This window comes from Zonotrichia albicollis, chromosome 6 (assembly GCF_047830755.1).
Source record: "Zonotrichia albicollis isolate bZonAlb1 chromosome 6, bZonAlb1.hap1, whole genome shotgun sequence".
In the NCBI taxonomy this organism is placed as follows: domain Eukaryota; kingdom Metazoa; phylum Chordata; class Aves; order Passeriformes; family Passerellidae; genus Zonotrichia; species Zonotrichia albicollis.
This window is the reverse complement of record NC_133824.1, coordinates 61,554,696-61,567,426: the sequence shown is the minus strand read 5'-3', so window position 1 is coordinate 61,567,426 and position 12,731 is coordinate 61,554,696. Positions and strand designations below refer to the sequence as shown.

Below are 12,731 nucleotides of genomic sequence, written 5' to 3'. Positions count from 1 at the left end.
AAAGGATGAAATCCATTCACCATAAACAGGTTTGGCTCAAAATGGGGTGAAATCCACTCACCATGCTCTGGTGCATGAGATAAGGGGTGGGAAGGTTTGGAAGAGAAGTGTTGTGTGGATTTCTTAAACACAAGTCAGGATGGGGGTTTGGTTCCAAAGGGATGAAATCCACTCACCATAAACAGGTTTGGTTCAAAAAGGGATGAAATCTTGTAGGGAAAACAATGCCAACAAACCTTGAGAGGATATATGAGGGACTGGAGCGTGTCCAGGGAAGGGAACAGAGCTGGGGAAGGGTCTGGAGCCCCGGGAGAGGCTGAGGGAGCTGGGCAGGGGCTGCAGAATCCCCGAGGGAGCTGGGCAGGGGCTGCAGAATCCCTGAGGGAGCTGGGCAGGGGCTGCAGAATCCCTGAGGGAGCCGGGCAGGGGCTGCAGAATCCCTGAGGGAGCTGGAAGGGGCTGCAGAATCCCTGAGGAGCTGGGCAGGGGCTGCAGAATCCCTGAGGGAGCTGGGAAGAGGCTTCAGAATCCCTGAGGGAGCTGGAAGGGGCTGCAGAATCCCTGAGGAGCCGGGCAGGGGCTGCAGAATCCCTGAGGAGCTGGGCAGGGCTCACCTGGAGCAAAGGAGGCTCAGGGGCCCTTGTGGCTCTGCACAAGGAGGGCACAGCCAGGGGGATCGGGCTCTGCTCCAAGGAACATGGACAGGACAAGGGGAAACAGCCACAAGCTGCACCAGGAGAGGTTTAGATTGGATATTGGAGAAAATTTCTCCGCCGCAGATGGAGTTCCCACCCCTGGAGGGATTTAAAAACTGTCAGGGTGTGGCACTTGGGGACATGGGTTAGTGGTGGCTTTGGCAGTGCTGGGGGAATGGTTGGACTCCATGCCTTAGAGGGCTTTTCCAACTTAAATAATTCTAGGATTTGGTATGGCCCTCGCTAGAGGCAGGACTGGAGCTAAACATGGAAGTAAGGGGAAGAAAACAAACACTTCCCAAGGCAGGACAGATTGTACCAAGCAGCCTGTTCCTGGTTTCCAGCACACAAGGGGGAATGAATAAAAAAAAAAAAAAAAAAAAAAAAAACACAAAAAACCAAAAAAAAAAAAACAAAAGCCCAGCAATTTTCCTATTATTGCAGAAAAATCCCATCAGAGACAACTGTCAGTGGAGAAGCCTGAAGCCCCAGAAGGGTATTTAAGGCTCCATTAGGCTGCCAGGAAAATGAGCTCCAGAAGGAGCCAAAAACCCCTTCCTGAGCTGTGACAGGGAATGCCAGAAAGGAGTGGGAGGCTGGGAAAAGCCTTGGAGCACCCTACAGGGTGCCTGCTGCTGGGAAAGGGCTCTGGATGGGCATCCTGCAGCTGCCTGCGTGGATCAGGGCAGGGCTCAGCCCCAGCTGTGTGATATAAGTGCATATTTATGGTTCCACACAGATATTTACAATATGTATTTTGATGTATTGATTAGTAGTGGTGACTATGTATTTCTATGTATTGATTAGTAGTGGTGACTATGTATTTCTATGTATTGATTAGTAGTGGTGAATATGTATCTTGATGTATTGATTAATAGTGGTGAATATGTATTTTGATGTATTGATTAGTAGTAGTGAATATGTATTTCGATGTATTGATTAGTAGTGGTGAATATGTATTTCGATGTATTGATTAGTAGTGGTGAATATGTATCTTGATGCATTGATTAATAGTGGTGAATATGTATTTCGATGTATTGATTAGTAGTGGTGAATATGTATCTTGATGTATTGATTAGTAGCGCTGCATTAACATTTTAAATAGATGTAGTCTTGTAATTAGAAGGTAACTTTTGTAGTTAAAATAAGAGCTATGCTAGTGAGGTTTTTTTCCTAATAAAGGAATGAAGCACTCGCAGCAGATAGCGGCCACAGAACACCTAAATCTTTCAGGGAAAGGAATTTATTGCCTTCTTATCAGAAGAAATGAACTTCTTCCTGCCTGGGTGACGCTGCTAGGATTAGAAGGGAGAAGTTAACAATGAACAGACAGAATCCTGTGTTTGAATGGAATTTATGCATCATGTATGAATATGCAATGGGCTATTGTTCTTAAGGGTTAATCTTTTGTGAGCAGGGGTCTTTTTTCGGACTCGTGATGCCCAGAGAAGGTACCCGGACGTCTGTAACTCTTTGTTTTTATTGCCTCATATTGTCCTAATTCAATTTGTCCAAATTGTTATTACTCTTATTGTGTTACTATTTTTATAACCATTCTATTACTATTAAACTTTGAAAATTTTAAAAACAAGTGATTGGCGTTTTTGGAGGCACAAAGGCGGCTGAACCTGTGCCAGGTGCCACCCAACCCTCTGAAATCAAACAGGATGGCTCCCACCTGCAGATGTGTCCCTGTGCTGGGGTGCTCTGCTGGGTCAGGAGTGGCAGCAGGGTTTAAGGAGCTCCGGGGATGTGTTTTCCTGCTGGTGAGGTGGTCTGGGATGGCTGAACACCATCCCCTCCATCCCACCATTGATCTGACCATGGGGCCGTGGCTTTGCTCCCCGCCAGCCCTCTGAGGAGCCCTTGGAGCTGTGTGAGAGCAGAGCCAGCCTGGGAGTGGCCGCTCGGAGATGGAGGTGCTGCCACAAACCGCAGCTCCCCCGGCCCGGGAGCTTGTTGTGCCCCGAGTTTCCTTTGCGAAGTTCCTGTTACATAAACGTGGGTTTTAAAATAACAGCCAAAGCCACCGGTGTGGCTGCAACCTGCTCGGTGTCCCTGCTGGACTCTGCCCTGTTCCTGAGGTGCGCAGAGAATTAATTAAATATTGAATTGTTGCAGCTCTTGGGGCTGCAACCTGCTGTGTCCCTGCCCCGCTGCAGTGTTCCACTGAGGGGCAGGGAGTTGTGAAAAATGGGTATTTTATGATTGGCTTTTCGCAAATATTAAAATGAATGTCAGATGTGTTGTGTTAGAAAGTGATGCTGTGTTAATTCTCTTAAGTAGCGTGTTAAATAGAGTTTTAGGTTATAAAAATTGTTAAAATAGAAACTGTGCTATGTAGGACTTGCACTGAGATAGCAGCCACAGGACACCTGAATCTTTCAGAGAAAGAGAATTTATTGCTCCATTATCAGGAGAAATGAACTTCTTCCTGCCTCGAAGGCGCTGTCAGGATTCAGAGGAAGAAGCTGACACTGCCCAGCCAGAATCCTGTGTTTGAATGGAATTTATGCATCATGGATGAGGTGTACGAATATGCAACAGGCCATTGCTTTTAAGGCTTAATCCTTTATTAACGGGGGTCCTTTTTCAGACTCATGCTGCTCAGAAAAGGTACCTGGACGTGCATAACTCATTGTCTCTATTGTCTCATATTGTTCTAATTCAAATTGTCCAAATTATTATTACTCTAATTATATTACTATTTCTATCACCATTTTTTTACTATTAAACTTTTAAAGTTTCAAAAACAAGTGATTGGCGTTTGTCACAGAGTAAATCAAAAATTAAATTGTTACAGCTGTCAGGACAGCCCCAGGGCCGCGGGAGGGAAAAGATGTTTTTATTCTGGAAGTTACCTGTGAAGAAATAAAGGGAGATTGAGTGAGGGCTGGTGTCCTGGAGGATGGAGGGGGCATCTGAGGCCACTGGGATGGAGCGTGAGGATTTCCCAGCCCTGGATGTGTTCCAGGTTGGATGAGCTTGGAGCAGCCTGGGATAGTGGAAGGTGCCCATGGCAGAGGGTGGGATGGATGGGTATAAAGGACAGGGTGCACCCCTTGGGGACCTCTGATGGCATGTAGGAGAGGGGACAATGGGGACATGGCCTGGTGCCAGCCATGGGGCAGGGAATTCTCCGTGGGCTCCTCTGGAACAATGGGAATTGCCCTGCACAGCCTGGGCTCTGCTGGGCTCGGGGGGTTTGGGGTTGGTTCTACACCAGGACTGGAGCTGGCCCAGGGCACCCCCGGGACTCTCTGACCACCGAGGGGCTCCTGGAGGGCACCGGGACAGAGTGGGGCTCCATGGCATCCCAGGAGCCGCACCGGGACTGATGGAGCCGCGCTGGGATCGGCCCTGAGCGCTGCTCCCGGTCTGCCCGGGGCTCCTGGACCCGCACTGGGGCTCCTGAACCAGCACCGGGATCCTGGACCGGCACTGGGGAGGATCGTAAGAGACGCTCCCGGTCGGGCAGCGGGGCTGGGCTGCCGGAGCCGGGGCTGGGTCACACCGGGACTGTCCCAGCGATCCCGGGGCCGCCGCAGCACTCCCGGCCCGGCACTGGAGCTCTCGGACGGCACCGGGACTGGCCGTGTCCGGGGCTCTCAGAACGGTACCGTAATTCTCAGATCCGCACTGTCACTGGCTGTGTCCAGCGCTCTCAGACCGGTACCGGGACTGTCGGATCGCACCGGGACTGGCCCTGTCCGAGGCTCTCAGACCGGTACCGGGACTCTCAGACCCGCACCGTCACTGGCCATGTCCGGAATTCCCACACCGGTACCGGGACTCTCAGACCCGCACGGGACTCGCTGTGTCCGGGTCTCCCAGGCCGGTACCGGGACTCTGGTCGGCCCAGGCTCGGTCCGTGCGCGTTGCCCGCCTCCGCTCCGTCCATCCCCGAGAGCGCTGGCCCGGGGCGGTGCCGGGGCCCGGGGCGGTGCCGGGGCCGGTGGGCGGGCGGGGCGGTGCCGTCGGGGCGGGCGGTGCCGGTGCCGGGGCCGGGGGCGGCAGCGCAGTCGGGCGTGCGGCGATGAACGGGACGGGCGGGGCGGACGGGAGCGCCGGGGAAGCGCTGCCGGCCGGGGCTCGCCCGCTGGTCAGCGCCCTCATGTTCTCGGCCGGGCTCCTGGGGAACCTGCTGGCGCTGGCGCTGCTGCTGCGGGGCCGCCGCGGGGCTCGGCAGCGCCCGCCCGCGCTGTTCCACGTCCTGGTGCTGGCGCTGGTGGTCACCGACCTGCTGGGCACCTGCTCCGTCAGCCCCGTGGTGCTGGCCTCCTACCACCGAAACCTCACCCTGACCAGCCTGGCCCGCGGAGGGCACATCTGCCTCTACTTCGGCTTCGCCATGAGCTTCTTCGGCCTCGCCACCATGCTCATCCTCTTCACCATGGCGCTGGAGCGCTGCCTGGCCCTGGGGCGCCCCTACTTCTACGAGCGCTTCCTGAGCCCCCGCACGGGCTTGGTGGCCCTGCCGGCCATCTACACCTTCTCGGCCGCCCTGTGCTCGCTGCCGCTGCTGGGCTTCGGGCGCTACGTGCAGTACTGCCCCGGCACCTGGTGCTTCATCCAGATGCACCTGGAGCCGCACCGAGGGCTGGACGTGGCCTTCTCGCTGCTGTACGCCACGCTGCTGCTGCTGCTGATCGTGGCCGTGCTGCTGTGCAACCTGAGCGTGATGGCGAACCTGGCCCGCATGCACCGCCGCGGGCAGAGGAGCCGCAGGCTGGCCGCCCCCGAGCAGCCCCGAGGGGCCGCGGGCTGCGGGCGGCGAATGTTCTCCATGGCCGAGGAGATCGACCACCTGCTGCTGCTCTCCATCATGACCATCACCTTCGTCATCTGCTCCCTGCCCTTCACGGTGAGTGGCGCTGGGTGTCCCCTCGTCCCAGCACTCGCTTTTCTGTCCTGGCCTTTGCAAAGCATCCCCCAAGTCTGCTGGCCAGACCTCGAGGGTTGGGGTGAAAGCTTGGGAAAACACAGTTCAGCCATGAGCTTGGCAGTGTGCACATCTGGGGAGTGTGGGAATCACTCCCTGTGCCCCCAGGGCCAGGAGAAGAATGGGATGGGGTGTCAGGATCACGGAGGGCAGAAGAATGGGCTGGCAGGAGGATGGTGTGGCAGGAGAATGGGGTGGCAGAGGATGGAAGGGCAGGAGAATGGGATGATTGGAGAATGGAAGGGCAGGAGGATGGTCTGACAGGAGAATGGAGTGGCAGGATGATGCGGTGGCAGGAGCATGGGGTGGCAGAGGGTGGAGTGATAGAAGAATGGGGTGGCAGGAGAATGGGGGGACAGAAGAATGATGTGGCAGGAGAATGATGTGACAGGAGGATGAAATGGCAGGAGGATGGTCCGACAGGAGAATGGGGTGGCAAGGAGAATGATGTGACAGGAGGATGGAATGGCAGGAGGATGGTCTGACAGGAGAATGGTGTGGCAGGAGCAGAGGTGCCTCCCACCCCACAGAGGCTCCAAGGCCAGGCCGTGTGGCTCAGGCAGGGTCCCCTGGACCACACATCATCACTGAGATTCCCAGGATCCAGGAGCTCATGGTGGAGGTGTGAGGGACGGCAAAACAACCAATTGCACTTCTAGAGAGGGGATGAAGGAGCTGCCCTGGGCTGGAGACGGTGGATATCTGTGCTGGGTGGGATGAGTTATCCCAGATTTCTGTGGATGGAGCTGGAGATGAGGGAGGCTGTGCCCACCTCGCTGTCAGACAGAGGTTTCTGCTCCTCTGCAGCAGCGCTGAGGCGCTGGCACAGAGCTGGGAGATTTCTGGGAACAGAGATCTGGCACGGCAGCCACAGCACGTGGCATCCCCAGGGACGTCCCCACATCCCGTGCCCCATCCATGCACGAGGCTGCCAGCAGAAATCCGGGATCCAAACAGCCAAGTGAAGAAGGGGAGAGAGCGAGTGCCCTGCCTCTGTCTGGGCTCTGCCCTCCCAAGGGCCACTTCTCATCCATCCAGGTGCTTTTCCAGAGCCTGGGTGTGTGAGCCCCCAGGGCAGGAGATCACTTTGGTCCCTTTAGGAGTGACCCCAAGCAAGGCTGGGAGCACAGCCAGTGCTAATTTCACACTCCTGGTGTTAAATAGACTCTGCCTTCCCTTCATCCTCCCTTGCTTTCCCTAAGGGAAAAGGAAATAACCACAGGATACGGCCGAGCCAGGGTTTTAGAACAAAGAAATAGTGTTCAGATGCTCGTGAGCATCCCAGGAGCCTCAACGCCCTGAGAGACTCCAGCTCCTGACCGTGACCCCAGAGGTGATGGGCAGCCCTTGCCGTGTCCCAGAACAGCCCTGGGCTGGCTGCTGTGCTCAGGAGGAGCGGAACCCCGGCTGGGCAGGGCCCTGAGAGCGTGCTGGGGGCAGAGGGGCTGGGAAAGCAGCCCTGGCCGGGCTCCCATGGGCCCTGTGCGGGCAGATATGGCCTTGTCCAGAGCCAGCTTCCCTTTTCCCACCGCCCCGCCGCCCTGTGGGGCCGCGCTTGGCAGCGGCTCAAACCCAGCCGCCTCCTCGGGGTGACACTTTCTCTCCTGTCCCTGGAGCAGCCCAGGCACACACAAACCCCTCAGGCCGGGAATTCCTTCCCCAAACCCCACCAGAGCCTGGAAATGCTGCGTGCGGTGCCATTGCAGGGGGGTACCCGGGGGATGCCGCGCAGGGCAGGGATGCTCCAGGGATGCTGCAGGGATGCTGCAGGGATGCTGCCAGCCCCATCACTGCTGTGCCCAGCCCCAGCGAGGGGGTGGCGGTGACCCGAGTGAGTAAGGGGGGCTGAGTCACCTTCCAGGAAGCCCCGCGGGCTGGGATGAGTCGGCAGGCAGGGCAGGAAGGAGCGGCGGGGTCTCAGCGCTCATCCTGCTCATCCTCTCCCTCCGTGTCGTCCCACGGTTCTGCTGCCGTGTGGTCTCAAGGTGAGAGACACCAGAGACACCAGAGATGCCACTTCCTCCAGCAGCTCGGGTCTGACCGTGCCTCTGAACGAAGGGCTGGCTTGCATTTAAAGTTCATTTAAACCCACACACCGCCGGCCGGGGGTGAATGTTCAAGTCACAAACGGGACAGGGCTGCTGGGAACGTGCCTTGAGCTGGTTTGTTTTCCAGCATCTCGTTACATGGTTAGTGTGAAAAACGCCAATCACTTGTTTTTTTAAAATTTTTGAAGTTTAATAGTAATAAAATGGTTGTAAAAATAGTAAAACAATTAGAGTAATAACAATTTGGACAAATTGAATTAGGACAATATGAGACAATAAAAACAAAGAGTTACAGACAGTCCGGGTACCATTTTCTGGGCATCACAAGCCTGAAAAAGGACACCCGTTAACAAAGGATTAACCCTTGAGAACATTAGCTCATTGCATCATACACTTCATACATGACGCATAAATTCCATTCAAACACAGGATTCTGTCTGGTCTTCATCAACTTCTCCCCTCTAATCCTAACAGCGCCTCCAAGGTGGGAAGAAGTTTGTTTCTTCCAATAAGAAGGCCATAAATTCCCTTTCTCTGAAAGATTCAGGTGTCCTGTGGCTGCTATCTAGCTGCAATCCTTTCTTTTAAATAAAGCATCTTACATAGCATCATTTCTATTTTAACAATTTTTATAACCTAAAACTATATTTAACACAGTACTTAAGAAAATGAATACAGCATTGCTTTCTAACACAACACATATAATATTCATTTTAATATTTGCGAAAAGCCAATCATAAAATACACATTTTTCACAGTTATGACAATGGGAAGATGCCCTCAGCTCACATCCCAGAATTTAATGTTAAAACTTACTTTATAAGTTTTTTGACCAATCCCACAAAGCAAAAGCACATTGACAGCAGTTCCATCCAACCACTATAAGCACAGGTACCTTTGGTTAAACAATGCTTGCTTAGTTTGAATACAATATCTGCTTGTGAGCCTTACAGAGCTCCATTATTAAGCTTCAAACTTCCTAATATCTCACTAGATAAAGTTTTCTGTAGCTTAGGGAGTTATTCTAGACAAGTGTTAGTACACAGACCATTGTTCTATTTGTCCTTGCTTTTCTACTTTCTAAATAATTTTTCTGCTGACCTATCCCATGGCTGCTGCTTAGCTCTAATCACAGTTCTGCTGTCTCTGGGGCCTGCCTTTTGCAGCTTTCCCAAACCCCTCTGATTTTATGGATTCCCACACCACAGAATCCGCATATTTGCTGTGACAGCCCAAATTGCCCCAAAAGAGCTGCCTGGGGGGGGGGGCAGATCCTGGGAAACCAAACCCGGGATTGTTTGTCCCTGTGATTTCTCCCTGGTTGAGGGAGGTGATTGTGAGACCCCCCTGCAGGGCTGTGTCCAGCTCTGGGGTCATTCCAGCACAGCAAAGACCTGGAGCTGTTGGAGTAAATCCAGAGGAGGCACCAAGCTGATGGAAGGGATGGAGCAGCTCTGCTGGGAGAATTGGGATTGCTCACCCTGGGCAAGAGAAGGATTTGAGGTCACCTAATTATGACCTTCCAGTACTTGAAAGGAGAAATAGGGAAGATGGAGAGAGAGTCTTTACAAAGGCCTGGAGTGACAGGATCGGGGAGAAATGGATTCAAACTGACAGAGAGGAGGTTTAGATGGGAAATTGGGAAAAAATTCTTTGCTGTGAGGACGGTGAAGCCCTGATCCAGGTTGTCCAGAGAAGCTGTGGCTGGAAGGGTTCCAGACCAGGTTGGATGCACCTCCTCCAGGCAGCACTGACAGAACCAGAGGACACAGCCTGAAGCTGTGCCAATGGAAATTTAAGTTGGATATGAGGAAAAAGTTTTTTACAGAAAGAGTGATAAAGTTCTGGAATGGCTGCTGGGGAGGTGGTGCAGTCCCCATCCCTGGGTGTGTTTAACAAAGCCTGGATGTGGCACTGGGTGCCAGGGTTTAGCTGAGGTGCTGGGGATGGGCTGGACTGGATGATCTTGAAGGTCTTTTCCAATCCAGTAATTCTGTGAATTCTGTGAATTCTGTGAATTCTGTGAATTCTGTGATTCTGTGAGTTCTGTCTTCTGTGAATTCCATGAATTCTGTGGATTCTATGAATTCTGCCAATTCTGTTTATTCTGTCAATTCTGTCATTCTGTGATTCTGTGATCCTGCAAATTCTGTGATTCTGTGAATTCTGTCATAGTCACTCTGTGAATTCTGTCATTCTGTCATTCTGTGGATTCTGTGAATTCTGTGAATTCTGTCATTCTGTCATTCTGTGGATTCTGTCATTCTGTGGATTCTGTCAATTCTGTCATTCTGTGGATTCTGTGGATTCTGTCATAGTCACTCTGTGAATTCTGTCATTCTGTGAATTCTGTCAATTCTGTCAATTTTATCATTCTGTTAATTCTGTCATTCTGTGAATTCTGTGCATTCTGTGATGCTGCGATTCTGTGAATTCTTTCAATTCTGTCACTCTGTGATTCTGTGAATTCTGATTCTGTGAATTCTGTAAATTCTGTGAATCTGTGAATTCTGTGATTCTGTCATACTCTGATTCTGTGGATTCTGTGAATTTTGTGATTCTGCAAATTCCGTCAATTCTGTGATTCTCTGAATTCTGTCCTTCTGTGATTCTGTGAATTCTGTGAATTCTGTCATTCTGTCAATTCTGTCATTCTGAGAATTCTGTCAATTCTGTCATTCTGAGAATTCTGTGATTCTGTGAATTCCGTGATTCTGCGATCCCGTGAATCCCGTGAATCCCCTGGATGTGCCTTGGCTGAACCCCGCCTAGCAGCACAACAACAGGCCGACACCAGGCCGTTTCTAACCTCCCTTTCCCCCCTGATCCCACAGATCCGCGCCTACGTGAACAAGCTCAGCGAGGCCGAGGGCGACCACGGCTGGGACCTGCTGGCCCTGCGTTTCCTGTCCATCAACCCCATCGTGGACCCCTGGGTGTTCGCCATCCTGCGGCCTCCCGTGCTGCGCCTCATGCGCTCCGTGCTCTGCTGCCAGCTCAGCCCCGCGGCCCCCGGCGGCCACGCCGTGTCCCCGGCTGTCACAAAGCTGCCAGCACGGCCACACCTCTGTGGGCAGTAGGTGCGGGGGGATGCAGCCTCCTGATGGGCGGTTCTGGGCCCCTCAGTGTGGGGAGGGTGTGGAGGTGCTGGGGAGCGGCCGGAGGGAATGAGGCTGGAGAGGGGTTGGAGCACAAACGCTGTGAGGAAGCCCTGAGGGAGCTGGGGGTGCTCAGCCTGCAGAAAAGGAGACTCAGGGGTGCCCCCATCACTCTGCAGCTCCTGAAAGGGGCCTGTGCTCAGCTGGGGCTGGGCTCTGTCTGCAGCAGCACTGACACAACCAAAGGACACAGTCTGAAGCTGTGCCAATGGAAATTTAAGTTGGATATGAGGAAAAAGTTTTTTACAGAAAGAGTGACGAAGTTCTGGAATGGCTGCCCGGGGAGGTGGTGCAGTCCCCATCCCTGGGTGTGTTTAACCAAGCCTGGATGTGGCACTGGGTGCCAGGGCTGAGCTGAGCTGTTGGGGCTGGGTTGGACTCCATGATCCTGAAGGTCTCTCCCAGACCAGTGATTCTGTGATTCTGTGAAGCTCTGCCAGCCTGGAACAGCTGGGGGTGACCTGGGAAGTCCCTGTGGCCTCTCACAGGGACAGAAGTGCAGCAGGACAGGGTTGGAAGGGCTGGTGAGTCCCTGGGGTTGGAAGGGCTGGTGAATCCCTGGGGTTGGAAGGGCTGGTGAATCCAATCCCTGCGTGCTGCTGGCACCCTCAGGGCTGGAGGAGGGCTCAGCCCTGCTGGGGGAGGGTTGGGGGTGAATCTTGGGGGGTTTTGTTGTGACCCCATGGCTGGGGGGTGTTGGTGAAGCAGAGGTTCCAGGTGTGCTGCCCAGCAAGGTCTCCGTGGGGTTTTTGGGATGCGCAGCTCCTGGAGATGGGGCTGGGTGGCTGCAAACACCCATCTGTACCCCCACATCCATAAGGATTGGGAAGGAGAGGAAGGGAGCAGTGTGTCATTAAAAAATTCCCATTATTTTAGGCTGGTTGCCTAAAGAAATGCACTTTTTCAGGGCCAGGTCTGTGTACTCATGTCTGTCTGTCTGTCTGTGCCACAGCCCTGAGATTTTAGGCACTGGTGGGTCCCTGAGGGGCACCAAAGTACTAAAAAAGCCAAATTTTGGTACTGCCCTGGTGCTGTGATGGAGCAAAGCAGCCTCTCCTCAGCACCCATTTGGAAATTCCCTTTGCAAGAGCCAGCAAAGGGAATAAAGAGCCTGACCAGGGAATGGCCACAGCCATGAGCTTCACCCACTCCAGGGTGGTGCTGCTGGTGGGGTTTGGGTTTGTCCTTGATTGGGACGAATATTTATTTAAAAGAAAACAAAAAAAAAATCAATAAAATCAAAAAACCATCCAGGTTTTGAAGTTGGGCAGCATCCTTTAACACCACTATTTTGTTTTTCTGGGATTCCTCTTGCTCTTTGGGACTCCAGGATGGTTCCCGCTGGGATGAGGAGCGCCCAGCTCCACATCCCAAGGCCACCACTGCCATGAGGAATTTTCTTGCGGCTCCCATTTGAGGAACGTCCCACACACCCAGTGGCATTTGTGCAATTCCCAGTGTGGGATCTCATTTGGAAGCTGCAGCTCTGCTCAGGGAGCCCAAAAGTGCCGAGATTTGGGGCTTTTCCGTGGCTTGTGAGGCAAGGTGATGTAAAAATAATTTAAAAAAGAGTTATTATTTAAATATTTAAATAATAAATGTGTCTCAAAAGGAGTCTGCTGAATCGTGTGTGGGTTTGTGCTTGTGAGGCTGCTCAGGGTAGATCAGGCTCCTGGAGGAAATGTGTTGGATGTGAGATGAAACCACGGGAATGGGGGGAGAGGCAGCAGGAGAGGCTGGCAGGGGGAAGTGGGTGCCTCCAATTTCCTATAAAGTGGCCATAAAATGCATTTTACAGATGTAGAATCACTTTTTTTTTTTTTTTAACAGAACTACACAATTTCCTCCAGGAAAATTGAGCCCACCTCTGAGCTCTCCCCTCAAACCT

General features: G+C 53.0%; 1 protein-coding gene across 1 annotated transcript; it reads left to right on the top strand.

Moving 5' to 3' along the window:
- Positions 1-4,688: 4,688 nt before the first annotated feature.
- On the top strand, positions 4,689-12,449 carry PTGER2 (prostaglandin E receptor 2). Its single transcript, XM_074544071.1, has 2 exons — positions 4,689-5,559; positions 10,520-12,449. Exons 1-2 carry the CDS (start codon positions 4,732-4,734, stop codon positions 10,763-10,765), a joined length of 1,074 nt encoding a protein of 357 aa, XP_074400172.1. The 5' UTR covers positions 4,689-4,731; the 3' UTR covers positions 10,766-12,449.
- The last annotated feature ends 282 nt before the right edge of the window (positions 12,450-12,731 follow it).

What these genes read in the sequence shown, in the direction of transcription:
- PTGER2 (XM_074544071.1), top strand. Translation starts at nt 4,732, where the DNA reads ATGAACGGGACGGGCGGGGCGGACGGGAGCGCCGGGGAAGCGCTGCCG. An exon ending in TCTGCTCCCTGCCCTTCACG is followed by an intron (nt 5,560 to 10,519) that starts GTGAGTGGCGCT and finishes CTGATCCCACAG; the next exon opens with ATCCGCGCCTACGTGAACAA.